At 44.1% G+C, this 26,441-nt stretch overlaps 1 protein-coding gene and 2 long non-coding RNA genes across 7 annotated transcripts in view; 2 read left to right on the plus strand and 1 right to left on the minus strand.

Annotated features, from left to right (window-relative positions):
- Nucleotides 1-25,049, minus strand: part of LOC141406987 (uncharacterized) — a 125,641-nt gene extending 100,592 nt beyond the window's left edge. Inside the window, exons 1-2 of the long non-coding RNA XR_012413637.1 lie at nt 24,876-25,049; nt 24,638-24,709 (exon numbers count right to left, since the gene is read on the minus strand). This is a non-coding gene — a long non-coding RNA (uncharacterized lncRNA). The remainder of the gene's footprint in view (nt 1-24,637; nt 24,710-24,875) is intronic.
- Nucleotides 543-13,136, plus strand: LOC141406988 (uncharacterized). The gene is made up of 3 exons (XR_012413638.1): nt 543-1,971; nt 9,070-9,134; nt 11,560-13,136. It is a non-coding gene; the product is annotated as an uncharacterized lncRNA (long non-coding RNA).
- The window catches only part of ZNF131 (zinc finger protein 131), a 113,391-nt gene continuing 111,540 nt past the window's right edge, over nt 24,591-26,441 (plus strand). For all 5 annotated transcript variants that reach the window (XM_045394736.2, XM_073993403.1, XM_015451337.3 and 2 more), the window contains exons 1-2: nt 24,591-25,342; nt 25,531-25,776. In XM_045394736.2, the coding sequence (XP_045250671.1) occupies nt 25,672-25,776 (105 nt within the window). In that variant the 5' untranslated portion in view covers nt 24,591-25,342; nt 25,531-25,671. The remainder of the gene's footprint in view (nt 25,343-25,530; nt 25,777-26,441) is intronic.

Raw genomic sequence — 26,441 nt, forward strand, 5'->3', positions numbered from 1 at the left:
AAGGAAACCGCGCAGCCACTGAAGAACGTTATCCACATCGCGGTGATGCCAGACAAACACACAGTGCGATTTCGACGACACCCGTGGGGATGCCACAGAGAAACACGCGCTGCCACTCCGCGGAACCAGTGGTTCTGCGATCGAGAAGCCGCCAGTTGGGCTCTACTGGAAACTTCTGAAAAACTGTCTTTCAATAGCAGACGGACGATCTTTCCTACCCACGACGGACAATCGCCTTTATGGAGCAACTAACGGTGCCGAGACTGGCCTGGGACAGCACAAAGCGCTGAGCGGTGCGGGTGCCAAGAAACGCCAGGTAACCCCACCGAATCCACTGGTTTCGCAGGACGCAACGGGCGAAGGTGCGGCGGAGAAACCGCAGGTTCCGTTCACGGATTTTGCTGCGGGTGGGCGGGGGGTGGGGCGCGGGGTAAGGGGGAAAAATGCTAAGTTGTGAAACCAGCGGCGCTGGGACCCAGCGATCACCTGTCCCTGGCAAATGCCTGTGCTGTTTTAAGACAACTTTTGGCGCCAAGAATATTGCCGCCGGAGAGCATCCGCTGACGCTGACAAAGGAGTGGCATTGGCGTTAGAAACCGCCGGCGCTGGGAAAGGAGCGGTGCAGCGATGGGCCAACTGAGCGCTCGGTTCCACCAAAGTGCTGCCCGCTCTACCCACTCTGTCCCCCAGTGGCTTAGGGAAGTCTGTTTTTGTTTGCTTTTTTTTTTTTTTTAATCCAGCCGTCTAGGCCTCCCAAAGTGCTGGGATTACAGGCGCGAGCCACCGTGCCTGGCTCTGTTGTCTTTTTCTTTTCTTTCTTTTTTTTCCCCCTTCTGTCGCCCAGGCTGGTGCAGTGGCACCATCAAAGCTTAGTAAAGCCTTGACTTCCTGGGATCCAGCGATTCTCTGGCCTCAGCCTCTAAAGTAGCTGACACCACAGGTGCGCACCACCTCCCCCCCTCATTTTTTGCATTTTGTATTTTTTGTAGACAGGGGTCTCGCTATGTGGCCCAAGCTTGTCCTGAACTCGTGAGCTCAAGCGTTTCGCCCTCCTGGGCCTCCCAAAGTGCTGGGATCACAGGCGTGGGCCACTGAGGCCGGCAGAAAGTCTGCGTTGTTCTTGCATTCCACCCAGTGCCTTGCGCATGGGGAGAGGAGTCGGTTTAGGTGCTGAGAACCAAGCAGATCCAGCTGGTCCCAGGAATAAAGTAAAAACCATTCTGGTCGCCAACAGTTTCCTACGCAGGAAACAGCCCTTCCAACCTCCGTGACTGGGCTCTTCCAGGCCACCCCTCTCTCCCAGCCTCTCCTCCCCCTCCAGAACCCTCAGGATCCTACAAGAGGGGCCGACAGACCTGCTGTCCCGGTACTTCTCCTGCGGGATGGAATTCTGAAGGAATCGCTCTTTGATTCCGATGATTAACTTTGTCAGATGTCCTTCATATTTTGGGATAGGAGTTAGAAGACGACCGGAGAGAAAAATGGACTGCAAGACTCCAGCACAGGAGAAGGGATTGATGGCAGATGTCCGCTCCCTCTCCAACCCCAGGGAACCTCTCAAACTGCCTCCACTTTCCTATACCCTTGATCTGTGAAATGGATCCCTGACGTTTTCTCTCTTTCGGGAAATGCAAAGCAGGCGAATTTTCAAGCGCTTGAATTCTCACACTTTTCAGTCAGACTGTGGCTATAAACTCCTTCCTCATAGGAAATAAGGAACTGCCACTGCCTGGAAGAAAATCGTCCTTTTCCCATAAGCTTTCACATTTCCCCCAAAATCTAAACATCCGGATGTAATCTCCCCAAGAGACCTACTGATCCTACCAGGAGCGTTCCCACTCGAACTCATCATCTCCCAGCCGCATCCTGAAGATGCTATGCAACCAATTCTTTTCTAGATGAACCTGGACACAGGACATGTCCAGAGGAGCCCAGATAAGGGTCTTCACAGGTCAGGAGACCCAATATGAGGTAGCAATTCTCACCCACTCCCAAGGCGTTTGCCTTGATCTTCCCCTCCACCATACTACATCTTCTGCTAGCGGGTTTCTCCCTGGTATTTGAGGATCCTCCAATTGCCTCCTGGTCTTTCAGAGGGGAGAATAAAGGAAAAATGGCATAGTTTCCACCTAAAAAGTACAACCAGTTCACCAGAAGTAACAGCCCAGGCAGAGCCTTTTTGAAACAAATGCCCGCCCACTGCTTTGCTTTCATTTCCACCCCAGCAGAGCATTTTAGCAGAAAAGCTGACCGGGAGCAGTAGCTCACTCCTGTAATCTCAGCACTTTGGGAGGCGGAGGCGGGAGGATTGCTTTAGCCCAGGGGTTCAAGACCACCCTAAGCACAAAGCAAGACCCCGCCTCTACAAAAAAAATTTAAAATAGCTGGATGTGGTCACGTGTGCCTGTACTCCCAGCTAGGTGGAGACTGAAGTGGGAGGATCTCTTCAGCCTGGGAGGTCCTGCCTACAGTGAATGGTGATCCATGACTGCACCAACTGCATTTCAGCCTGAGTGGGAGATGTTGTCTCAAAAAATAAAATAAAAATAAAGCCAGTATTAGGAACCCCATAAGAATACGTCACCTGAGACATTATTACATATACCATTAACAGAAGAAAATGCTGCAAATTATACTATGTCCCAATGGTAAGAGGCCACCCATTTTAAAATATATACCTATTTCAGAGACACTAAAATAAGAAAAATATTTACCCTAGAATTGATTAAATTCAGGTATCCACTCCTTTATTTTCAACCGGTGGTGTAATTTTAGCTTGTTTGCCTCTTGAAAATTGCATAGAGATTAGAGTTATTTTTTATTTTTTAAATTATTTCTATTTATTTGTTTATTTATTTATTTATTTATTTATTTTTGAGACAGAATCTTGCTCTATCACCCAGGCTGGAGTGTAGTGACATGATCTCGGCTCACTGTAACCTCTGCCTCCCAGGTTCAAGCCATTCTTGTGCCTCAGCCTCCTGAGTACAGGGACCACAGACACTTGCCACAATGCCCAGATAATTTTTGTTATTTTAGAAGAGACGGGGTTTCGCCATGTTAGCCAGGCTGGTCTCGAACTCCTGGTCTCATGTGATCCACCTGCCTTGGCCTCCCAAAGTGCTGGGATTATAGGCATGAGCAACCGTGCCAAGCTGAGTTGTGATTTTTAAAACCTATTTATATTATCATATTTGTTTTTTCACAGTGTAGTTCGATACATGGAAATGGTTGGGTGAGTGGGAAAATCATCTTCCTCACTCCTCCAGTATCTGTAAGGTGCAATTTCTCATAAACACTTTCAGCTCCTTGGCTCCCCTTTTAGTTCTCCTCACATATTGTGTGGTTTGTGGCACAAAAATCATTATTTTCGATAGACAGTGTGCCAACTGTATTTTGTGCTTTACCTTGTTTCATTCTCAACCAAAAACTGGTGAGCACAAGCTTTGTTCTGGGCTTGCTTCTTAATTCTCTCCATTATGTAGTTGCACAACCTCACTTAAGGAAGTTGGAGTGTGTATAGCTCTGCCTGTGGTTGAATAGATAAATGTAATTTTAGCATTCAGTGTTAAATCAACTTTTGGTGTAAATTTAAAGCTCATCTTCTAATATTGTGTGTGTGTGTGTGTGTGTGTGTGTGTGTGTGTGTGTGTGTGTGTGTGTGATTTTACTGTGTCCCTTCCCCCTAACACTCCAAGATACCAACCTAAACTCTCAGTTGATTGTTCTGGACACACTCCCTCAAAATATGACTGTAGGACACCAAAATACACCACCCCAATACACCAATATACCTCTGGCATATTAACTATTTCAGGCTGGGCATGGTGGCTTACACCTGTAATCCTAGTGCTTTGGGAGGCCAGGAGCTCGTGAGCAGCCTGGGCACATAAGGAGACCTGTCTCTACAAAAGTATTTTTAAAAAATTAGCTGGGGTTGGGCACCATGGCTCACTCACGCCTGTAATCCTAGCAATTTGGGAGGCCGAGGTGGGCGGATTACCTGAGGTTGGGAGTTCATGACTAGCTTGGCCAACATGGTGAAACACCATCTCTACTAAAAATACAAAAAAAGTAGCTGGGTGTGGTGGCAGGTGCCTGTAATCACAGCTACTCGGGAGGCCAAGGCAGAAGAATCACTTGAATTCAGAAGATGGAGGTTGTGGTGAGTTGAGAACACTCCACTGCACTCCAGTCTGGGCTACAGAGTGAGACTTGGTCTCAAAAAAAAAAAAAAAAAAAAAAATTAGCTGGGCATGGTGGCATGTGCCTGTAATCTAGCTCCTGGGGAGGCTAAGGCAGGAGGATGTCTTGAGTCCAGAAATTTGAAGTTACAGTGAACTATGATTGCACCACTGTATTTTAGCCTGGGTGACATAGTAAGGTCCTGTCTCTAAAAAACAAAACAAAACAGGACCAGGCACTAGTTGTTCATGCCTATAATCCCAGCACTTTGGGAGGCCAAGGGAGGCTTTGGCCCACTTGAAGTCAGGATTTTGAGACCAGCCTGGCCAACATGGTGTCTGTCTCTACTACACATATGAAAATTACCCAGGTGTGGTGGCACATGCCTATAATCCCAGCTACATGGAAGGCTGAGGCACAAGAATTGTTTAAACCCAGGAGGCAGAGGTTGCAGTGAGCCCAGATCATGCCACTGCACTCCAGCCTGAGTGACAGCACAAGAATCTGTCAAAAAAAAAAAAATTAGCCACGCACACTGGTTCACACCTGTAATCCCAATACTTTGGAGGCCCAGGCAGGCAGATCACCTGAGGTCAGGAGTTTGAGATCAGCATGGCCAACATGGTGAAACCCCATCTCTACTAAAATAAAAAATACCAAAAAATACAGCCAGGCATGGTGGCACACACCTGTAATCCCAGCTCCTCAGGAGGCTGAGGCAGGAGACTCGCTTGAACCTAGGTGTTGCGGGAAGTCAGGGATCCCGAACAGAGGGACCGGCTGAAGCCATGGCAGAAGAACATAAATTGTGAAGATTTCATGGACATTTACTAGTTCCCCAAATTAATACTTTTATAATTAATAATTTTATAATTTCTTATGCCTGTCTTTACTGCAATCTCTGAACATAACTTCTGAAGATTTCATGGAAATTTATCACTTCCCCAATCAATACTCTTGTGATTTCCTATGCCTATCTTTACTTTAATCTCTTAATCCCGTCATCTTCATAAGCTGAGGATGTATGTTGCCTCAGGACCCTGTGATGATTAACTGCACAAATTGTTCATGAAGCATGTGTGTTTAAACAATATGAAATCTGAGCGCCTTGAAAAAGGAACAGGATAACAGCGATGTTCGGGGAACAAGGGAGACAACCATTAGAACAGAGCCATATTTCTCTTCTTACAAAAGCGAATAGGAGAAATATTCCCGAATTCTTTTTCTCAGCAAGGAACAGCCCTGAGAAAGAGAATGCATTCCCAGGCATAGGTCTCTAAAATGGCTGCTCTGCGACTGTCTGTCTTTTACAGTTGCAGATGAGGGATGAAATAAGGCCCGGTCTGCCCCAGTGCTCACAGGCCTATTAGGATGAGAAAATTCCTGCCTAGTAAATTTTAGTCAGACCAGTTGTCTGCTCTGAAACTCTGTCTCCTGATAAGATGTTATCAATGACAATGTGTGCCCAGTGGGACATGAAACTTCATTAGCAATTTTAATTTCGCCCTGGTCCTGTGATCCCGCTCTGCCCCCATTTGCCTTGTGATATTTTATTGCCTTGTGAAGCATGCGATCTCTGTGACTCACACCCTACTGGTACACTCCCTCCCCTTTAAAAATCACTAATAAAAACTTGCTGGTTTTGCAGCTCAGGGGGCATCACGGAACCTGCCGACATGTGATGTCTCCCCTGGACACCCAGCTTTAAAATTTCTCTCTTTTGCACTCGTTCCCTTTATTTATCAGACCGGCTGACACTTAGCAAAAATAGAAAAGAACCTATGTTGAAATATTGGGGGCCGGTTCCCCTGAAAACAGAGGTTGCAGTGCATCCAGATGGTGCCACCACACTCCAGACTGGGCGACAGAGTGAGACTCCATCTCAAAAAAATTTTTTTTAATTAAAAAACAAAACAAGATGAGAGAAAAATCTCATCTGTACTGTACTCCTGTACTCCTCTTCATGACAGAACAACACAGAAAGATAGAGACAAAGAAAAGATTATTCTGGCAGGAAAGGGATGAAACAACATGATTCATACCACAAACTACCAGAAAGTACAACAGAGTTGATACACCAGCACTAGTCACACAAATCCTTTTCTCCCATCAGTCAAGATTTGGACAGGAAAAATAGAGAGTGATTTTTACTCTCTACTTGACCAGATTCCACAGAGTGGGGCCTGGAATCTGGCTGGTAAAAATTCTTTATCCTTACGCTGGCCGATCAGCTCCTGCTTTCCCTCAACTATGGGCTTCCAAAGGAGCCAAATTTTCTGTTCCTGCTCACAGCACCAAATTTTCAGGGGCCAAGGGAAATCTTTCTCTTAGCACTCTGAACATTTGCTCTAAAATCGACTCAGAGGCAGAATAGGAGAAAACACTACAAAATATATGATTACCCAGCCCCTCAGTGAGGTGCAGGAGCTTATATACCATCTTGAGGTTACAGAAAAAAGTGCATCATGCCAAAACAGGTTATAGGAGAGAGAAAACTTTTAAGGTTTCAGATTCTGTTAATCCTTCCTAGATCTAGACAAGAGAAGGCCTATATGAATCAATGCAGATTTTCTACAGATGCAAATTTTTCTCACAAACCACCGCATTGCAGGGCTACTTCTTTCGCTGGTTCTCTGACAGTCATCTGAAAATATGTCAAATAAATATATTTTGAGGTTAAACATTTTTATTTTTTTCAAGGTGGAATATTAACTGTACATCTCATATATATTTTTAAATACGGGAATCCACTTTTTCTAATTTGTTAAGATACATTTTAATAATGACAAGGGGTTAAATTTTTAAAAGATTTTCTGCATTTACTGATATTATCACATGGTTTACTTCCTTTTTAATGTTAATATGTTGAATAATATTAACTGATTTTCAAGTGCTAAACCAATATTGAGTTCATGGGATAAATCCCACTAGATCATGATGTATTTTTTAAAACATATATTGCTGGATTCAGGACGCTAATGCATTATAATTTTTAACACATGTGATCATGAGCACTATTGGCTAACCAAAAAATTGGGGGATTGACAAGAGTGATATACAAAATGGGCATATAAATATTCATACTTGCTTGATATTTAAAAGGGCCTTTTTATTTTTCTGCCCTGCTCAGGCAGATTTATTAAATACTGGCATCATGTCTCACTTGGGCCCATTCAACAGTCAATAGTGACCTGAATCATTGTAGGCATCCTCATAATCTTTTCAATACAGATTGAATTATTTAGGATTCAGTCCGCAGAAGAAAAAAGTCAAACCACGTAAGGTAAACAGAGAGGCATATTTTATTGGCCTGGCTTCCACAGGAAGCATTAGCTAAAGTGAAAACTTTGTGACACTTTTTAATTCAAAAGTGTTTTTTTAAAGAAAGTGAGAGTTAAAAGACAGGGTAATTGGAATAGGACGGAGCAAGAGACAATTCAATGCTGTGCAACTGAAGCAGAAAATTTAAAAATAAATATGCATTCATTTACTCCAAGAAAAGTAACAGGCAGGGCAAGGGTTAAAAAGAAAAGAACAAGTTTTCCCCTGACTAGCAAGCTCACTACAAGGACAGTTATAAGATACCCCTGTCTGGAAAGCCAAGGTCAAAGGATTGGACTCCAGACACCTGCCCCCGCTCCAGAGCAAGGTTGAAGGAAAAAAAAAAAGAGAGAGAGAAAGACAAATTCTTTTACTGTTACTCCTTGTCCAGGCTTCTTAAGCATGATTATGTTTTACAAATGTCTGTATTTAGCCAGTTCTTGTTTCTCTTTCAATGCAGCTACAAGACTACCGGCTATGCAAGGCCACAAATTATGCTATGCTATAGATTATGTGACCTATCATATGATTAGCTGCTTTTGTTTTACTTTTATAAGCCAGCTTATAAAAACCCCACTCTGTCTTTGTTCTAGGCTTAGCTTTTTGGATGCGAATCCACTGAGCTGGTGGGTACCTCAAATAAACAATCCTCCTGTTCTCCATATCAGTCTCTCTGGTCCTGAGTTTCCCACAACACTACCTCATTGGCCCATACTGGGTATCATGCAGGGTCAGAGGTGAATTTACCATGCAGCTAAGGAAGCTTAGCTTTTAGGATCCCTTTGAACAGGACTGTAATTTTGTACTCAAAATTTTTATTCTTTTTCTTAAAGAGAATCCCTCACTACTTTTATGAACATTGGGTAATATGAACTGAACCCACCCTGAACACAACAGTTCGCTTGATCACATGGAACCATCTTCTAGGAAGCCCTATCTATGACAGCTTCTAAGAATAATCCACTTAGGAGGAAAGAAAGGGGAAGAATATATCCACTGTGGGAGAAATAAAACAATCCTTACAACAAAAAGACAGGGGTCTTTTTGCACTCTTGTCAATCCCCCAATTTTTTGGTTAGCCAATAGCGCTCATGATCACAGGTGTTAAAAATTATAATGTATTAGCGTACTGAATCCAGCAATATATGTTTTAAAAAATACATCATGATCTCATGGGATTTAGAAGAGAGAGAGAACATTAGCATTGAGTTAGCCTTAAGAGATTCACATGCATGTAAGGTAGCATGACAATAACTATAATGCTGGGTCATATCTCATATGCTTTGAACAAAGAATGGGGAAGAATGAGAACTTCCTTTACTGCTTCAAAACAAAAGAGGGTACACCTTGTGACACTTTCCCCTATACTGAGAAACCCCCTCAGCTCATCCTTGGAAGTGCTGTTAAAAAACATCTGAATGTTATTTTCCTACGGCCTTGGGTACATTCTGGAGACCAGGCTTAATCCCTAGAGATATTATATTTCCACTGTTAGAACAAAGATTCAGAGTTGTTACCATGTTGAATGTAATATCACTGTTTTCTTTCCTTTGTGGTTTTTAGGAACAGAAACAACATACTCAGACATGAGAAACTGGTCTGACTTAAAAGCGTTCCTGGCCTTACAGGTGAGTAAGAAATGTCACTTCCTGGCAGATTAAGGAACATCAGGATATCTGGAGGACCTTGACAAGGGAAGAATTCACCCAAATCTATAGGTATTCCAGGCAAAGTGTGATAGCAAGATCCTGGTATGGTTTCCTAGCCTTGAGAGGCTTTTAAAAGTCTAATTTGAGATTCCTTATTAAAATATCCAGAAAAGCCAACTTAAAGAGAGCCTATGTGGCAAAACACTATTCCTGCTGCATTTGTGTAAACAGTAGGCCAACTTTAAAGACACAAAATTTATTTTGCAAACAAATTACTTGTACTAATACTTTGATGATGTTTGATAAAAAGGGAGTACGTATAGAGAAAAAAAATTTCAGAGAAAAAAAAATTATAGTGCCCCTGTTATTAGACTCTAGCTCATTGTTTTTGAGGTTTTGTCATCTACCTGAAATCTAGACTGGATCTTGAATATTTTTTTTTCCTGTAATATCTGGCAATGGGCTGGGTGTCAGAGCTCGCACCTGCAATCCCAGCACTTTGGGAGGTCGAAGTGGGAGGATTGCTGAAGCCCAGGAGTTCGAGACCAGCCTGGGCAAAAGGCGAAATACCATCTCTACAAAAAGTTCAAAATTTGCTGGGCATGGAGGCATGTGCCTGTGGTTGCAGCTACTTGGAAGATGGAGATGGAAGGATTGTTTGAGCCAAAGAGGTCGAGGCTGCAGTAAGCCTTGTTTGTGCCACTGCACTCCAGCCTCAATTACAAAGCAAGACCCCGTCTCAAAAAAAAAAAAAAAAAAGAAAGAAAGAAAAAAAAGGGGGGGCCGGACGCATTGGCTCATGCCTGTAATCCCAGCACTTTGGCACGTTGAGGGAGGTGGATCACTTGAGGCTACGAGTTCGAGGCCAGCCCGGACAACATGGTGAAAACCCATCTCTACAAAAAATACAAAAATTAGCTGGGTGTGGTGGTGCATGCCTGTAATCCTAGCTACTCAGGAGGCAGGGGCAGGATAATTGCTTGAACACAGAGGTGAATGTTGCAGTGAGTGGAGATGGTGATGCTGTACTCCAGCCTGGGCGACAGAGCAAGACTTCGTCTAAAAAAAAAAAACCTAGCTATGGCTCTTAAAACTAATATTTCTGATTTTTCTTCTACCCTTCTGGCTTTGAATTGCTGAAATTAAACTATACTTTTCCTGAAGTCTTGTCAGCTGAAGCTGGATGGGTTAATATAGACTGCAGAGAAATCACCACCACTCATACATGGACTAGTCAGAAATTTAACCAGAATACCTCATGCAAACTGCAAACCAGGAAATTCTGTCAGATTGCCACTGCCTGCCCCCATTCAAACTGAAGATACTTCAAGCTCAATATCTAAAAATTTCTGACTGGCTGCCTTCTGGACCCACAAAACTGAGTTTATAGTTAGTTCCAATCATTAACCTTTGTTTTTCTCTTGTTTCAATGAAAAAATCTCTATTTTTTTTTTTTTTTTTTTTTTGAGACAGAGTCTTGCTCTTGTTGCCCAGGCTGGAGTGCAATGGTACAATCTTGGCTCACCGCAACCTCCACCTTCCGAGTTCAAGCGATTCTCCTGCTTCAGTCTCCCAAGTAGCTGAGATTACAGGAATGTGCCACCACGCCCGGCTAATTTTGTATTTTTAGTAGAGATGGGGTTTCTCCATGTTGGTCAGGGTGGTCTCAAACTCCCTAGGTGATCTGCCCACCTCGGCCTCCCAAAGTGCTGGGATTACAGGCATGAGCCACCACACCCTGCTGGAAATATCTCTTATTAAATGAATGATTGCTTAGCCCTAACTTTGGTGGATGCCATTCTGCAATCCCTGACTTGAGACAGTCCTGTTAACTGTGTAACTGGGCTGACCTATTCTCAGGACTGAGAGACTGGTATAATGACTAGATAATATAGTGACCCAGTTCCTGAACTGAAAAACTTCACAAGGAAGTTTCATGGTACCTTGGCAATTGAGAAAACCACAGAAGCAAGAAGGTCAGTATTACTACAATTATGCCTTTCTGTGTGGCAGCTGGCCATAAAGGAATGCTCTGACCTACCTCCCCTGAAAGTAGGGCATAAAGGCCTTATTCCAGAGGAGTACTTCCTTACCCAGAGGCCAAAAGAATCTGAACAGAGAGCCACTTCTGGGTTCCCCAGTGCCCATTTATTAGCACTACATAATACACTTATTGTGCAATCATACTTCTACATGACTTGCCTATAGAATCGAAGCATAGAAATATATGCTTTTCATTGGGTCTTTAGTCTTCATTTCTGAGGGCTCCCTTGTCATGGAAAACTTTGTTAAATAATTTTTTAATGGTTTTCTCTTCTTAATCTGTGTTTTGATATAAGATTGTAAGCCATAACTCTGGTAATGGGTGACAAAAAAACTATTAACTTCTTTTCTCCTACAATAGACACTGTTAGTAACTGGACTCTAACCTTCCATGGAATTTCCCTCACTTCTTCTTTTCTTGCATGATTCAGTCATAACAACCCTGCTGACTTTCAATTGTACCTACAATTTTCACCTGAATGCTACCAGGTCCTAAAGAAATTTTTCCAGACAAATTAGTGATAATCTCCCAACTATTTGGACTTTGGTGTCTGCCATTCTGTATATGACAGAACACACTATAAAAGCACACTCCGTACTGGACAGAATCATTTACTCCCCTTCCTAGACCAGCCACATAGCTTGGCCTGATCTAGAGGCTAAAATATGGAGCCCCATTCATCATCTTTGGAAGAGCTGTCGAAGGCAGCATGTCCAGAGTCCCACGTGCCACCTGGCCTAAGCCTAAAGTAAGCTGGGACTGGGCACTGGACAACTTCACTGCTCTGAGCCAGTGCTGCCAATGTACTCAGTTCTATGCACATATGAAGTGCAGTGCATTCAGGCTGCCATGCTGGGCTTACATAGGCTAGAGTCATTCCTGAAGTTTAAAGGGGACAAAAATGCTGTTGAGACCCACACTCTGAGGCCAATGGCTGAAACCACAGAAAAGCTGCACTCACCTGAAAAGTAAGTATATGCTGAGATTGTTCGAAGATGGCCGAATAGGAACAGCTCCAGTCTACAGCTCCCAGTGTAAGCAATGCAGAAGACAGATGATTTCTGCATTTCCAACTGAGCTTTGAAGAGACCAGTGGTTCTCCCAGCACAGAGTTTGAGATCTGGGAATGGACAGACTGCCTCCTCAAGTGGGTCCCTGGCCTCTGAGTAGCCTAACTGGGAGACACCTCCCAGCAGGGGCTGACTGACACCTCATACATCCGGGTGCCCCTCTGAGACGAAGCTTCCAGAGGAAGGATCAGGCAGCAATATTTGCTGTTCTGCAATATTTGCTGTTCTGCAGCCTCCGCTGGTGACACCCAGGCAAGTAGGGTCTGGAGTGGACCTCCAGCAAACTCCAGCAGACCTGCAGCTGAGGGTCCTGACTGTTAGAAGGAAAACTAACAAACAGAAAGGAATAGTGTCAACACCAACAAAAAGGGCATCTACACCAAATCCCCATCTGTAGGTCACCATCATCAAAGACTAAGGGTAGATAAAACGATGAAGATGGGGAGAAACCACAGCAGAAAAGCTGAAAATTCTAAAAATCAGAGTGCCTTTTCACCTCCAAACAAATGCAGCTCCTTGCCAGCAATGGAACAAAGCTGGACAGACAATGACTTTGATGACAGAAGTAGGGTTCAGAAGACCGGTAATAACAAACTTCTCCGAGCTAAAGGAGGATGTTCGAAACCATCGCAAAGAAGCTAAAAACCTTGAAAAAAGATTAGACGAATGGTTAACTAGAATAAACAGCATAGAGAAGACCTTAAATGACCTTATGGAGCTGAAAACCACAGCATGAGAACTACATGATGCATGCACAAGCTTCAGTAGCCGATTTGATCAATGGGAAGAAAGGGTATCAGTGATTGAAGATCAAATGAATGAAATGAAGTGAGAAGAGAAGTTTAGAGAAAAAAGAGTAAAAAGAAATGAACAAAGCCTCCAAGAAATATGGGACTATGTGAAAAGACCAAATCTACGTTTGACTAGTGTACCTGAAAGTGATGGGGAGAATGGAACCAAGTTGGAAAACACTGTTCAGGATATTATCCAGGAGAACTTCCCCAACCTAGCAAGGCAGGCCAACATTGAAATTCAGGAAATACAGAGAACGCTGGAAAGATACTCCTCAAGAAGAGCAACCCCAAGACACATAATTGTCAGATTCACCAAGGTTGAAATGAAGGAAAAAATGCTAAGGGCAGCCAGAGAGAAAGGTCGGGTTACCCACAAAGGCAAGCCCATCAGACTAACAGTGGATCTCGCAGAAGAAGCTCTCCAAGCCAGAAGAGAGTGGGGGCCGATATTTAACATTCTGAAAGAAAAGAATTTTCAACCCAGAATTTCATATCCAGCCAAACTAAGCTTCATAAGTGAAGGAGAAATAAAAATCCTTTACAGACAAGCAAATGCTGAGAGATTTTGTCACCACCAGGCCTGCTTTACAAGAGCTCCTGAAGGAAGCACTAAACATGGAAAGGAACAACCATTACCAGCCACTGCGAAAACATGCCAAATTGTAAACACCATCAATGCTAGGAAGAAACTGCATCAACTAATGAGCAAAATAACCAGCTAACATCATAATAACAGAATCAAGTTCACACATAACAATATTAACCTTAAATGTAAGTGGGCTAAATGCCTCAATTAAAAGACATACACTGGCAAATTGGATAAAGAGTCAAGACTTATCAGTGTGCTGTATTCAGGAGCCCTATCTCAGGTGCAGAGACACACATAGGCTCAAAATAAAGGGATGGAGGAAGATCTACGAAACAAATGGAAAACAAAAAAGGAGGGGTTGCAATCCTAGTTTCTGATAAAACAGACTTTAAACCAACAAAGATCAAAAGAGACAAAGATGGCCATTACATAATGGTAAAGGGATCAATTCAACAAGAAGAGCTAACTATCCTAAATATGTATGTACCCAATACAGGAGCACCCAGATTCATAAAGCAAGTCCTTAGAGACCTACAAAGAGACTCAGACTCCCACACAATAATAATGGGAGACTTTAACACTCCACTGTCAACATTAGACAGATTAATGAGACAGAAAGTTAACAAGGATATCCAGGATTTGAACTCAGCTCTGTACCAAGAGGACCTAATAGACATCCACAGAACTCTCCACCCCAAATCAACAGAATATACATTCTTCTCAGTACCACATTGCACTTATTCCAAAACTGACCGCATAGTTGGAAGTAAAGCACACCTCAGCAAATGTGAAAGAACAGAAATTATAACAAATTATCTCTCAGACCACAGTGCAATCAAATTAGAACTCAGGATTAAGAAACTCACTCAAAACCGTACAACTACATGGAAACTGAACAACCTGCTCCTGAATGACTACTGGGTACATAATGGAATGAAGGCAGAAATAAAGTTGTTCTTTGAAACCAATGAGAATAAAGACACAACATACCAGAATCTCTGGGACACATTTAAAGCAGTGTGTAGAGGGAAATTTATAGCACTAAATGTCCACAGAGAAAGCAGGAAAGATCTAAAATTGACACCCTAACATCACAATTAAAAGAACTAGAGAAGTAAGAGCAAACACATTCAAAAGCTAGAAGAAGGCAAGAAATAACTAAGATCAGAGCAGAACTGAAGGAGATGGAGACACAAAAAACGCTTCAAAAAATCAATGAATCCAGGAGCTGGTTTTTTGAAAAGATCAACAAAATTGATAGACCACTATCAAGCCCAATAAAGAAGAAAAGAGAGAAGAATCAAAAAAAAAAATGATAAAAGGGATATCACCACCGATCCCACAGAAATACAAACTACCATCAGAGCATACTATAAACACCTCTATGCAAATAAACTAGAAAATCTAGAAGAAATGGATAAATTCCTGGACACATACACCCTCTCAAGACTAAATCAGGAAGAAATTGAATCCCTGAATAGACCAATAACAGGCTCTGAAATTCAGGCAATAATTAATAGCCTACCAACCAAAAAAAGTCCAGGACCAGACAGATTCACAGTCATATTCTACCAGAGGTACAAGGAGGAGCTGGTACCATTCCTTCTGAAACTATGCCAATCAATAGAAAAAGAGAGAATCCTCCCTAACTCATTTTATGAGGCCAACATAATGCTATACCAAAGCCTGGAAGACACACACACACACACACACACACACACACACACACACACACACACAAAAAAAAAAAAAAAAAAAAAGCAAAAAAAAAGAATTTTAGACCAATATCCCTGATGAACATCGATGCAAAAATCCTCAATAAAATATTGGCAAACCGAATCCAGCAGCACATCAAAAAGCTTATCCACCACGATCAAGTTGGCTTCATCCCTGGGATGCAAGGCTCATTCTACATACACAAATCAATAAACATAATCCATTATATAAACAGAACCAAAGACAAAAACCACACGATTATCTCAATAGTTACAGAAAAGGCCTTTGACAAAATTCAACAGTCCTTCATGGTAAAAACTCTCATAAACTAGGTATTGATGGGACATATCTCAAAATAATAAGAGCTATTATGACAAACTCACAGCCAATGTCATACTGAATGGGCAAAAACTCGAAGCATTCTGTTTGAAAACTGGCACAAGACAGGGATGCCCTCTCTCACCACTCCTATTCAACACAGTGTTGGAAGTTCTGGCTAGGGCAATCAGGCAAGAGAAAGAAATAAAGGTATTCAATTAGGAAAAGAGGAAGTCAAATTGTCCCTGTTTGCAGATGACATGATTGTATATTTAGAGAAAACTCCATCGTCTCAGTCCAAAATCTCCTTAAGCTGATAAGCAATTTTAGCAAAGTCTCAGGATACAAAATCAATGTGCAAAAATTACAAGCATTCCTATACACCAATAACAGACAAACAGAGAGCCAAATCATGAGTGAACTCCCATCCACAATTGCTTCAAAGAGAATAAAATACCTAGGAATCCAACTTACAAGGGATGTGAAGGACCTCATCAAGGGGAACTACAAACCACTGCTCAATGAAATAAAGGAGGACACAAACAAATGGGAGAACATTCCATGCTCATGGATAGGCAGAATCGGTGTCTTGAAAATGGCCATACTGCCCAAGGTAATTTATAGATTTAATGCCATCACCATCAAGCTACCAATGACTCTCTTCACAGAATTGGAAGAAACTACTTTAAAGTTCATGTGGAACCAAAAAAGAGCCCACATTGCAAGACTGTGGGGGAAAGAAAGAGACATCAGACTGTTACTGTGTCTATGAAGAAAGAAGAAGGCATAAGAAACTCCATTTTGTTCTGTACTAAGAAAAATTTTTCTGCCTTGAGATACTGTTAATCTGTAACCCTAGCACCAACCCTGTGCTCGCAGAAACGTGGGCTGTGTTGGCTCAAGGTTTAATGGATATAGGTCTGTGCAGGATGTACTTTGTTAAAAATGTGTTTGCAGGCAGTATGCTTGGTAAAAGTCATCGCCATTCTCTAGTCTTGAGTACCCAGGGACACAATGCACTGTGGAAGGCCACAGGGACCTCTGCCCAAGAAAACCTTGGTATTGTCCAAGGTTTCTCCCCACCGAGACAGCCTGAGATATGGCCTCATGGGAAGGGAAAGACCTGACCATCCCCCAGCCCAACACCCATAAAGAGTCTGTGCTAAGGAGGATTAGTGAAAGAGGAAGGCCTCTTTGCAGTTGAGACAAGAGGAAGGCATCTGTCTCCTGCTCGTCCCTGGGAATGGAATGTCAAGGTGTAAAACCCGATCGTACATTCTATTTACTGAGATAGGAGAAAACTGCCTTATGGCTGGAGGTGAGACATGCGGACGACAATACTGCTCTTTACTGCACTGAGATGTTTGTGTAAAGTCAAACATAAATCTGGCCTACGTGTACATCGAGGCACAGCACCTTTCCTTAAACTTATTTATGACACAGAGTCCTTTGTTCACATGTTTTCCTGCTGATCCTCTCCCCATCATTACCCTATCGTCCTGCCACATCCCTCTCACCAAGATAGTAGAGATAGTGATCGATAAATACTGAGGGAACTCAGAGACCAGAGCCGGTGCGGGTCCTCCATATGCTGAGCGCCAGTCCCCTGGGCCCACTGTTCTTTCTCTATACTTTGTCTCTGTGTCTTCTTTCTTTTCTCAGTCTCTCATCCCACCTGATGAGAAATACCCACAGGTGTGGAGGGGCTGGCCCCCTTCAAAGACAATCCTAAGCAAAAAGAACAAAGCTGGAGGCATCACGCTACCTGACTTCAAACTATACTACAAGGCTACAGTAACCAAAACAGCATGGTACTAGTACCAAAACAGAGATATAGACCAATAGAACACAACAGAGCCCTCAGAAATAATACCACACATCTACAACCATCTGATCTTTGACAAACTGACAAAAACAAGAAATGGGGAAAGGATTCCCTATTTAATAAATAGTCCTGGGAAAACTGGCTAGCCATATGTAGAAAGCTGAAACTGGATCCCTTCCTTACCCCTTATACAAAAATTAATTCAAGATGGATTAAAGACTTAAATGTTAGACCTAAAACCATAAAAACCCTAGAAGAAAACCTAGGCCATACCATTCAGGACATAGGCATGGGCAAGGACTTCATGACTAAAACACCAAAAGCAATGGCAACAAAAGCCAAAATTGACAAATGGGATCTAATTAAACTAAAGAGCTTCTGCACAGCAAAAGAAACTACCATCAGAGTGAACAGGCAACCTACAGAATGGGAGAAAATTTTTGCAATCTACCCATCTGACAAAGGGTTAATATCCAGAATCTACAAAGAACTCAAACAAATTTATAAGAAAAAAATCAAACAATTCCATCAAAAAGTGGGTGAAGGATATGAACAGACACTTCTCAAAAGAAGACATTTATGCAGCCAACAGACACATGCAAAAACGCTCATCATCACTGGCCATCAGAGAAATGCAAATCAAAACCACAATGAGATACCATCTCACACCAGTTAGAATGGTGATCATTAAAAAGTCAGGAAACAACGGATGCTGGAGAGGATGTGTAGAAACAGGAATACTCTTACACTGTTGATGGGAGTGTATACTAGTTCAACCATTGTGGAAGACAGTGTGGCGATTCCTCAAGGATCTATAACTAGAAATATCATTTGATCCAGCCATCCCACTACTGGGTATATACCCGAAAGATTATAAATCAAGCTGCTATAAAAACACATGTACATGTATGTTTATTGCAGCACTATTCACAATAGCAAAGACTTGGAACCAACCCAAATGTCCATCAGTGACAGACTGGATTAAGGAAATGTGGCACATATACACCATGGAATACTATGCAGCCATAACAAAGGATGAGTTCATGTCCTTTGTAGGGATGTGGATGAAGCTGGAAACCATCATTCTGAGCAAACTATCGCAAGGACAGAAAACCAAACACCGAATGTTCTCACTCATAGGTGGGAATTGAACAATGAGAACACTTGGACACAGGGTGGGGGAATATCACACACCCAGGCCTGTCGGGGGATGGGGGGAGGGAGGAGGGATAGCATTAGGAGGAATACCTAATGTAAATGACGAGTCAATGGGTGCAGCACACCAACATGGCGCATGTATACATATGTAACAAACCTGCACGTTGTACACATGTACCCTAGAACTTTATAATAATAAAAAAAATTAAAAAAAGAAAGTAGCATTTTAAAAAACTACTTCCTAATAAATCACTTACAAACAAAAAAAAAGAAAACTAAGTGTATGCTATAGACAACACAACACAATGGGCCATGACCCAGCCAGGAGATGCCAATCAGCAAAGTTGGACAGATAGATGCCCAGAGCAGAGCCCAGGATGCCCAGAAGAAATTGCTGAAAACTAAGGCTTAGGACAGACTAGAACCCAGAAAACAAAGGAACCCCAGTCTTGGTCATGGCTCATGGCACCACTCCTTTCTATCAATGCCCTGGAAGAAGCTCATGCACCCCAGTGGGAGCCCTCATGCTGTTCTTGGGGACTTTCATAGGACCGTGCCCTGCCTGGAGCTGGAAGTCTCTGCAGTGGAGATCCTTCCATATTTTGTTCTTCATCTTCTGAATGCCTTCAAGGTTTTTCAATTGGAAAAATTCTATCTGCATAATCAACAATGTGCTAAGGAACTCTACTTTTAGATCTTCTCAGAGTTCATAGTTTTTTGTACATGAAGATTAAAGCATTCTTCCATATTCTCCACCTGTGAAATAGATTTGAGGTTGGTGGAGTCAGGATTTGAAACACACACAGGTGGGCGGGGGCATGAAAGGGACTGGGACCCAGATCAGAGCTGGAGGCTGAACTCCAGGGAGCCTTTGAATAGCTGTGGATATCACCAGGGTGGGAAGGAGCAGTGGTCCACTGTCCTGGGGTTCTCTTGAAACTGAGCTTGGCCTCCCTGCTGAGAGCAGAGAACAACCGTCAATAAATGTTCCTTCAATGGTGTAAAGTTTACATTCACAGGGTGGAGGTGGAAATTAAATTTAGTGGGCCATAAGGAAGACCCCCAGCCCTTTGCCTTTTGAATTGACAATCATGGCATTTCAGGGCATCAGCTCCAGGTCAGGCATTCTCAGACAGTTGCATAATTCTGCCAATGTGGGGCCTGCCCACCTCAGAAATTCACATGGATTGGATCCAGCAAAACCAAATATTCAGCAAAACTTCAAGATCTAGCAACACTGAAGGCTAAAGTACATCACCGGTGCATACTTGGCCCAAGGAGGCTATTCTCTCACAAACTCTATCCATCTCAGGGCCTGCACATCTGAGACTCACTCCTTCCTGAAGGTATCCCAGGAGAAAGATTTATGCATCCTCATAGCTTCAACCTGCAATGTGTCAGGCACAGAAAAATGGTTGTCTTCAGAAAGAGATAAAAAAAACATGCAGTAGCAATCACCCTTTGGACTTTGAAACTTTTCTGTCATCTTAGATGTTAGAAACTAAAACCCAGAAACTTGGTGTTGGCATTAATTTGGTCTAGCTATGAAGACTTTTTTTCATACAGTGACAGTTCAGAATTTGAATATAAAGGAGCTTAGGTGCTACAATCTGAATGGAACATGGGAATAAAACTGTCTTTGTCATGCACTTCTTGTTAGATTAATTAAATACCAATTATCAGTATAAGAAAATGGCAACAAATTGTGAAAGTGGAATTGTAAAGTGTTTTTGTGATTTGGGTATGGAGCAGGCTTCCCATGTGACCATTCTCACTTCCTTTTTTTTCTTTTTCTTTTTTTTTTTTTGATACGGAGTCTCGCTCTGTCGCCCTGGCTAGAGTGCAGTGGCATGATCTCGGCTCACTGCAAGCTCTGCCTCCCGGGTTCACGCCATTCTCCTGCCTCAGCCTCCCGAGTAGCTGGGACTACAAGAGCCTGCCAGCACTTTGGGAGGCCAAGGCCGGCCGATCATCTGAGGTCAGGAGTTCGAGACCAGCCTGACCAACACGGAGAAACCCCGTCTCTCCTAAAAATACAAAAATAGCCAGACATGGTGGCGCGCGTCTGTAGTCCCAGCTACTCAGGAGGCTGAGACAGGAGAATTGCTTGAACCCGGGGAGGGGGTGGGGCGGAGGTTGCAGCGAGCCGAGATCTCGCCACTGCACTCCAGCCTGGGCAACAAGAGCAAAAGTCAGTATCAAAAAAAAGAAAAAAGAAAAAAAAGAAAGGCGGCAGGTTGGAATTTAGAAAAAAATAACATTTTAAAAATAGAAATGTAAAGGCACATGGAAGGAGAGAAATTGAACAACAGGAAATGGATACCATGCATCTCTGAAATAATAACTGTTGAAAATTAGTGTGTCAATTGTAGGGTTTAATGCATTAGTATAAACAAGTGGATAAACAAATATAAGTGCATATACCAGTTATGAAAACATGTCTTAAAATAAAGACTATGATTAGGACTTATCTATTACTCAGTGTCATGCTTCTAATGGCCAGTTGTGTTTCTTTTAAAAGAAAAGTCCCTATAAATGTGGCTCCTAAATATCCAACCCTCGAAGTTGTTCCTTTGCAGGAGTCCGTTCCTTTTGGCCCTCAGCTAAACCTAGGGAGGCAGCGTAGGATGGAGCTGGCAAATATCCTGCAAGTTCACGACCCATGAAGAGCTTCTATGGTACCACTAGCAGTGCTAGGACCCGGAAACTAGCGAAAATGTTTAGGAGAAGGCTGCGGGCTGGACCCACCAGTGGTGCTGCCACGGAGATCAATCCGGCTTGGACAAGTCAGCGGTGCTGCAACTGAGAAAGTTCCAGTTTGAGGAACCAGGAGTACTGAGACACAGGAAAAGGGGTTAGCCAGCTTGCTTTAGGCACACATTAAGGGAAGGGTCCCCACAGAACCTCCGGAATAAAAACTTGCACAGGGGCCTGGCCCAAATATGCCCGCATATGCACTGGGGGAATGGGGGTGGAGCCACCAGCAATTTGCACCTTATACAAACAGGGAACCCAGCTCCATCAGCTTTTATATAAAAGCCTTTGTATTCAAATATGAAGGGGGCAACCGGAAACCTGCTCTCAGGACCCCTCTTTTTGCTGTGAGCTCTCCTTGTCGCTTAGTAAATTCTACTCCACTCACTCTTCGATGTCTGTGTGCCCATTTCTTCCTCATGGTGAAACAAAAACCCGAACTTAGCCGGGCGCGATGGCTCACGCCTGTAATTCCAGCACTTTGGGAGGCCGAGGTGGGTGGATTGCCTGAGGTCAGGAGTTCAAGACCAGCCTGGCCAACATGGTGAAACCCCGTCTCTACGAAAAATACAAAAATTAGCCAGCAGTGGTGGCGTGTGCCTGTAATCCCAGCTACTCAGGAAGCTGAGACAGGAGAATCGCTTGAACCTGACAGGTGGAGGTTGCAGTGAGCAGAGATGGCGCCATTGCACTCCAGCCTGGGCGACAGAGCGAGACTCCGTCTCAAAACAAACAAAAAAAAAAAAAAAAAGCAAAACAAACAAAAAACACAACAACCTGGACTTAGCTGAACTGAGGCGCCAAAATCGTGCATCAAGATCAAGTGTCGACACTGAATAACCAGCGGTGTACCCTGCGGCAAACTTTATTTTTGGCGCAGTTAAGGTATTGCTAATAAGAAACTCGTCTCAGAAATATCAGGGGTTGGAAGGTTGTATGGTGCTTCCACCGAGAAAGCGCCTACCCAGTGAAATACGCCTGTGACAGAAAAACCAAGGCCAAGCCCTGCCAGCAAAGTCTCGCCCAATTACGGTGCTGAGACAGTGAGACAGCCAGCCGGGGGGAAAGTAGCCGTGCTAGGACACAGGAAGCGATACCACAAAGAACTTTTGAGTCTTGTGAACGAGGAACGTTGTTTTCTTCAGCGCTACCAAGAGTGCAGCAACCGAGAAAACACTGAGTCGCCCCTAGTGGCGAAAGTGCGAATGCGAAACCGCTGGCTCGGTATAAGAGCAGAGCCGCGGCAGAGAACCCTAGCCATCGGGCACCAGCTCGCCTCCAGTGCTCACGGGTGAAGGCAAGTTAGAAAGAACCTCAGATGTGACACTGAAAATCAGTAGAAGAAATACGCCACATTTATTCTACTGGGGAAGACAGTGGGTACGAAAAAAAATACCGTAACATTTAAATTTAAAATAATTAAATTTTTAAAAGCAAATAGAAATGAAAATAAAATACACCAATAACCTTGCTCCCAGAACAAGATACACCAAAAAAAAAATTTTTTTTTGAGTATACATACGAAGAATCCTACAAAGAAATTGCAAACAGTGTCGAATGGTGCGATCCTACCATTATATTTGTTAACACTAAACCCATGCCTCTTGCGCCTATCCGAAGTTTCCTCGGATTAAGAACAGCCACAGTTAAACTGGTATTTGCGACACCAAAAATTATCTGTAGCCTACGTACCCCAACTTCTACATGAGTGAAAAATCACCAGTATAGCCAGGGCGAGAGTATTGCGAATTCTAACTTGGTATGATAAAAAATTCCAGGCACTGCTAAATTTTTTAAATTGCATTCTCCAGTACCCAGATTAATACAGGAGTTATAAACCACACGGGTGGCGATAATGGGGGTTCTTATTACGAAAGAGAAACTTGCTGCTACTAAAATTATGTAGGCATGGTTAAAGTCAGAAATGTTACGGCTAGAAATCTCAAACTAGAATACATCTCAACTTGCTAGGGTAAGAAATAGCTAAACTCTGACTTGGTCAGACTAAGAAATCAGGAGTTTGAGATCAGCCCAGGCAACCTGGCGAAACTCCGTCTCTAGGAAAAATACTAAAAATTACCCGGGCGTGGTGGCGTGTGCCTGTGGTCCCAGCTACTCCAGAGGCTGGGGTGGGAGGATCGCTTCAGCCCGGGAGGCTGAGGTTGCAGTGATCCGAGATCGCGGCACTGCACACCATCCTGGGCGACAGAGCCGGACCCCGTATCAAGAAAGAAAAAGAAAAAGAACCAAAGAAAAAGAAATTACCATCGCACAGTTAAGTCTGCCTTGCTAAACAGTGACTTCTAGGATCAAGAAATCGCAGCCAGGGCTAGACCGGTGTTTGCCCTAAACCGGGACTTGCTTAGGCTGAGAAATCACATTTTGGCTATTGATTTGTACAAGAGGTAGCAATCGCAGGCACCGCGAAATCGAAACTTGCGAGAACCAAGAAGCCAACGACGCGCGAAACCGCAGAGGCCTGGGACAGAGACGCGAGCGGCGGCGCCGCCAGAGGACTGGGTTCTGGAGGCTAAGCCAGAACCCCTACGACGCCGCTCGCGGCGCTGTGAAGAGACGGCGCCCGCGCAGCTCCTCTGCCACTTGGCTCAGACGAGCGGCGGGCTCCCCCGCCCAGCGCCGCCGCCACCCGGGAACGCCAGACTCTGCGCAACTGGCTGCGACTCCAAGTCCCTCAGATCAGCGACCAGAGCGCTGCCGCCACGAGAAAATGGAGGCACCGAGGAACAAGCTGTGCCGCCACCAAGAGAACTCGGCTCCGCGAAATGGCGGTGCCGGGACTCTGCGAGTGACGCCAGCCGGAGGAGTTCCCAAGGACAACATCCGTTTTGGCGCAACCAACTGTGTTGTCACGGAGAAAATGTCGACCCTCGGAAAAGAGAGGTTCTGCGACCGAGAAATTCGGTGCAACAAGTGCTGTGACAGAAACCCTCCCCCCGGCTCGGCGCTGTTGGCGAAAGAGCCAACAAAACGCTGGGTGCTGCCACCGTGACACCGACTTTAGGACACGGGCCTCGGATGGAGAAAGGAAGAGCACGGAGCCACCGCCTAACTTCCTAATGTCTTCAAATAGCGAAAGTGCTAACCGGAAACTGCCGGCTGGGTTTACCTATTGGTGTTTCGCGTGGGACCAGCAGATTCCAGAAACCAGAGGGACTGGAACCTAGTACACCTCGGCAATTGGGAAATGACCTACCAGGACAAATAACTGCTTCTGGCTCCATGGTGCTGCCCGTGAACATCCGCCGGCTCTGAGAAACGAGCTGCACTGTCAATGAGAAACCGTGGGCACTGAGAAAGGAGCGGGCTGCAACGGATAACTGCCCACCCATTGCCACTAGGACAAAGTGCTGCCGGCACTACTCCCACCCTCCGTCCTCAAATCAATCCTCTCCCGCTTAAGAAGACCTTTATTTTTCATAGCGAAGTCATACCGAGAGCCCCAGCAACCGACCCCTTGCGATGTGCATGGGAAAAGGAGGCAGTATAGCGATCGAGAATCGGGCGGATTAGGCTGGCCCTGGAAACAAAGTAAAAGCCATCCCGGTCGCCAGCCGTCTTCCACTGCAAGAAACAAACCTTCCAGTGGCTGGGCTCCGCCCTTCTCCTTGGTCAGAGCCCTCCAGACTCCTAAGAGGAAGCCGACACCTCATCCCTTTGGAATTTGAAGCTCTCAGTCCAAGACCTCAGTGGAGAGTGAAAGACACAATGCCGCCTGACCCAGGCTTCAGGCCTGCCCGGGCAGCTAGGTACCTCTCCAGGGGATGGAACTCTGTGGGAACTGCTATTTAATTCTGATGGTTAACTCTGTCAGATGGCCTTGATACATGGGAATAATCGTTGGAAGAGGGTAGAGGAAATAAGAACCGCAAGACTCTAGCACAGGACGTGTGGATTGATGGTGAGGCCTCTGTTCCCTCTCCCCTTGAAATCCTCAAAGGGCAGCTCCATTTCTATCACCTTTGACCTTTGAAATTCATCCCTGATGTCTTCTCCATCTTTGGGAAGTGCAGTGCAATTTCAAGCTCTTCAATCTTCCCTCTCCCCCATTTGTCAAATATGCTGACGCTACAAACTTCTTTTTTATAGGAAGCCTGAAACTGCCATTGAGCAGAAGGAAAACATCCCTTTCCAGAAGCTTTCTCGTTTCTCTAAAAATCTGCACTTTTGGAAGTGATCCCCCAAAGAGACCTCCAGACTCTACCATGAGTGTCTCCAGCTGAATTCATCATGTCTAATCCTCACCCTAGCTTATCCTGTTCAAATCATTTCCATCTTTTTCTGGATGAATCTGGGCGGATGTCAGACCAGAGAAGAGCACAAAATGCACCAGAGGTAAGAAGACCCATTTTGGGCTCTCACTTCTCACCCACTCCCGAGATGGCCACCTCCAGTCTTCCCTCCCTATACCCTACCCTTTCTTCAGCTAGCCAAAACCTGCCCTGGTACTTGAGGCTTCTTCAATTGCCTTCTTTTGCACGCAGTAGAATAAAGGAAAGAGGACAGTGTCAATAGAAGAAAAGTTACAGCCACTTTATCTAATTGAAGATACTGTGCAGAGTCTTTGAAAAAACAAAATATCCCACCCACCATTCCTCTCTCTCCCTTTCTACCCTAGCTTCCTATTTTAGCAAAAATGCTGGGATCAGCACTTCTGGAGGGAAGGGATCACCCTTCCAGGTTAGGAATGTGGAGAGGAGTTATGGAGCTCACTTCCCTAAAGGAGGGGGCATTCTAGTTCCGGCATTCAGATTCAGTCTGATTCCAATATGGTGTTTTTGTGGGGTGGTCAGAGAAAGGGCAAGTCAGGAACTGTATATTCCTCAGCTAGAGACTCTAAGACATTTGCATTTGGAAAATCAGGACAGATGCTGATATTGTTTGGCTCCATGTCCCCACCCAACTCTCACCTTGAATTGTAATAATCCCCACGTGTCAAGGGTGAGACCAGGTGGAGATAACTGAATCATGGGGGGTGGTTTTCCCCATGCTGTTCTCGT

Source organism: Macaca fascicularis, chromosome 6 (genome assembly GCF_037993035.2).
Source record: "Macaca fascicularis isolate 582-1 chromosome 6, T2T-MFA8v1.1".
NCBI classification, from domain to species: Eukaryota; Metazoa; Chordata; class Mammalia; order Primates; family Cercopithecidae; genus Macaca; species Macaca fascicularis.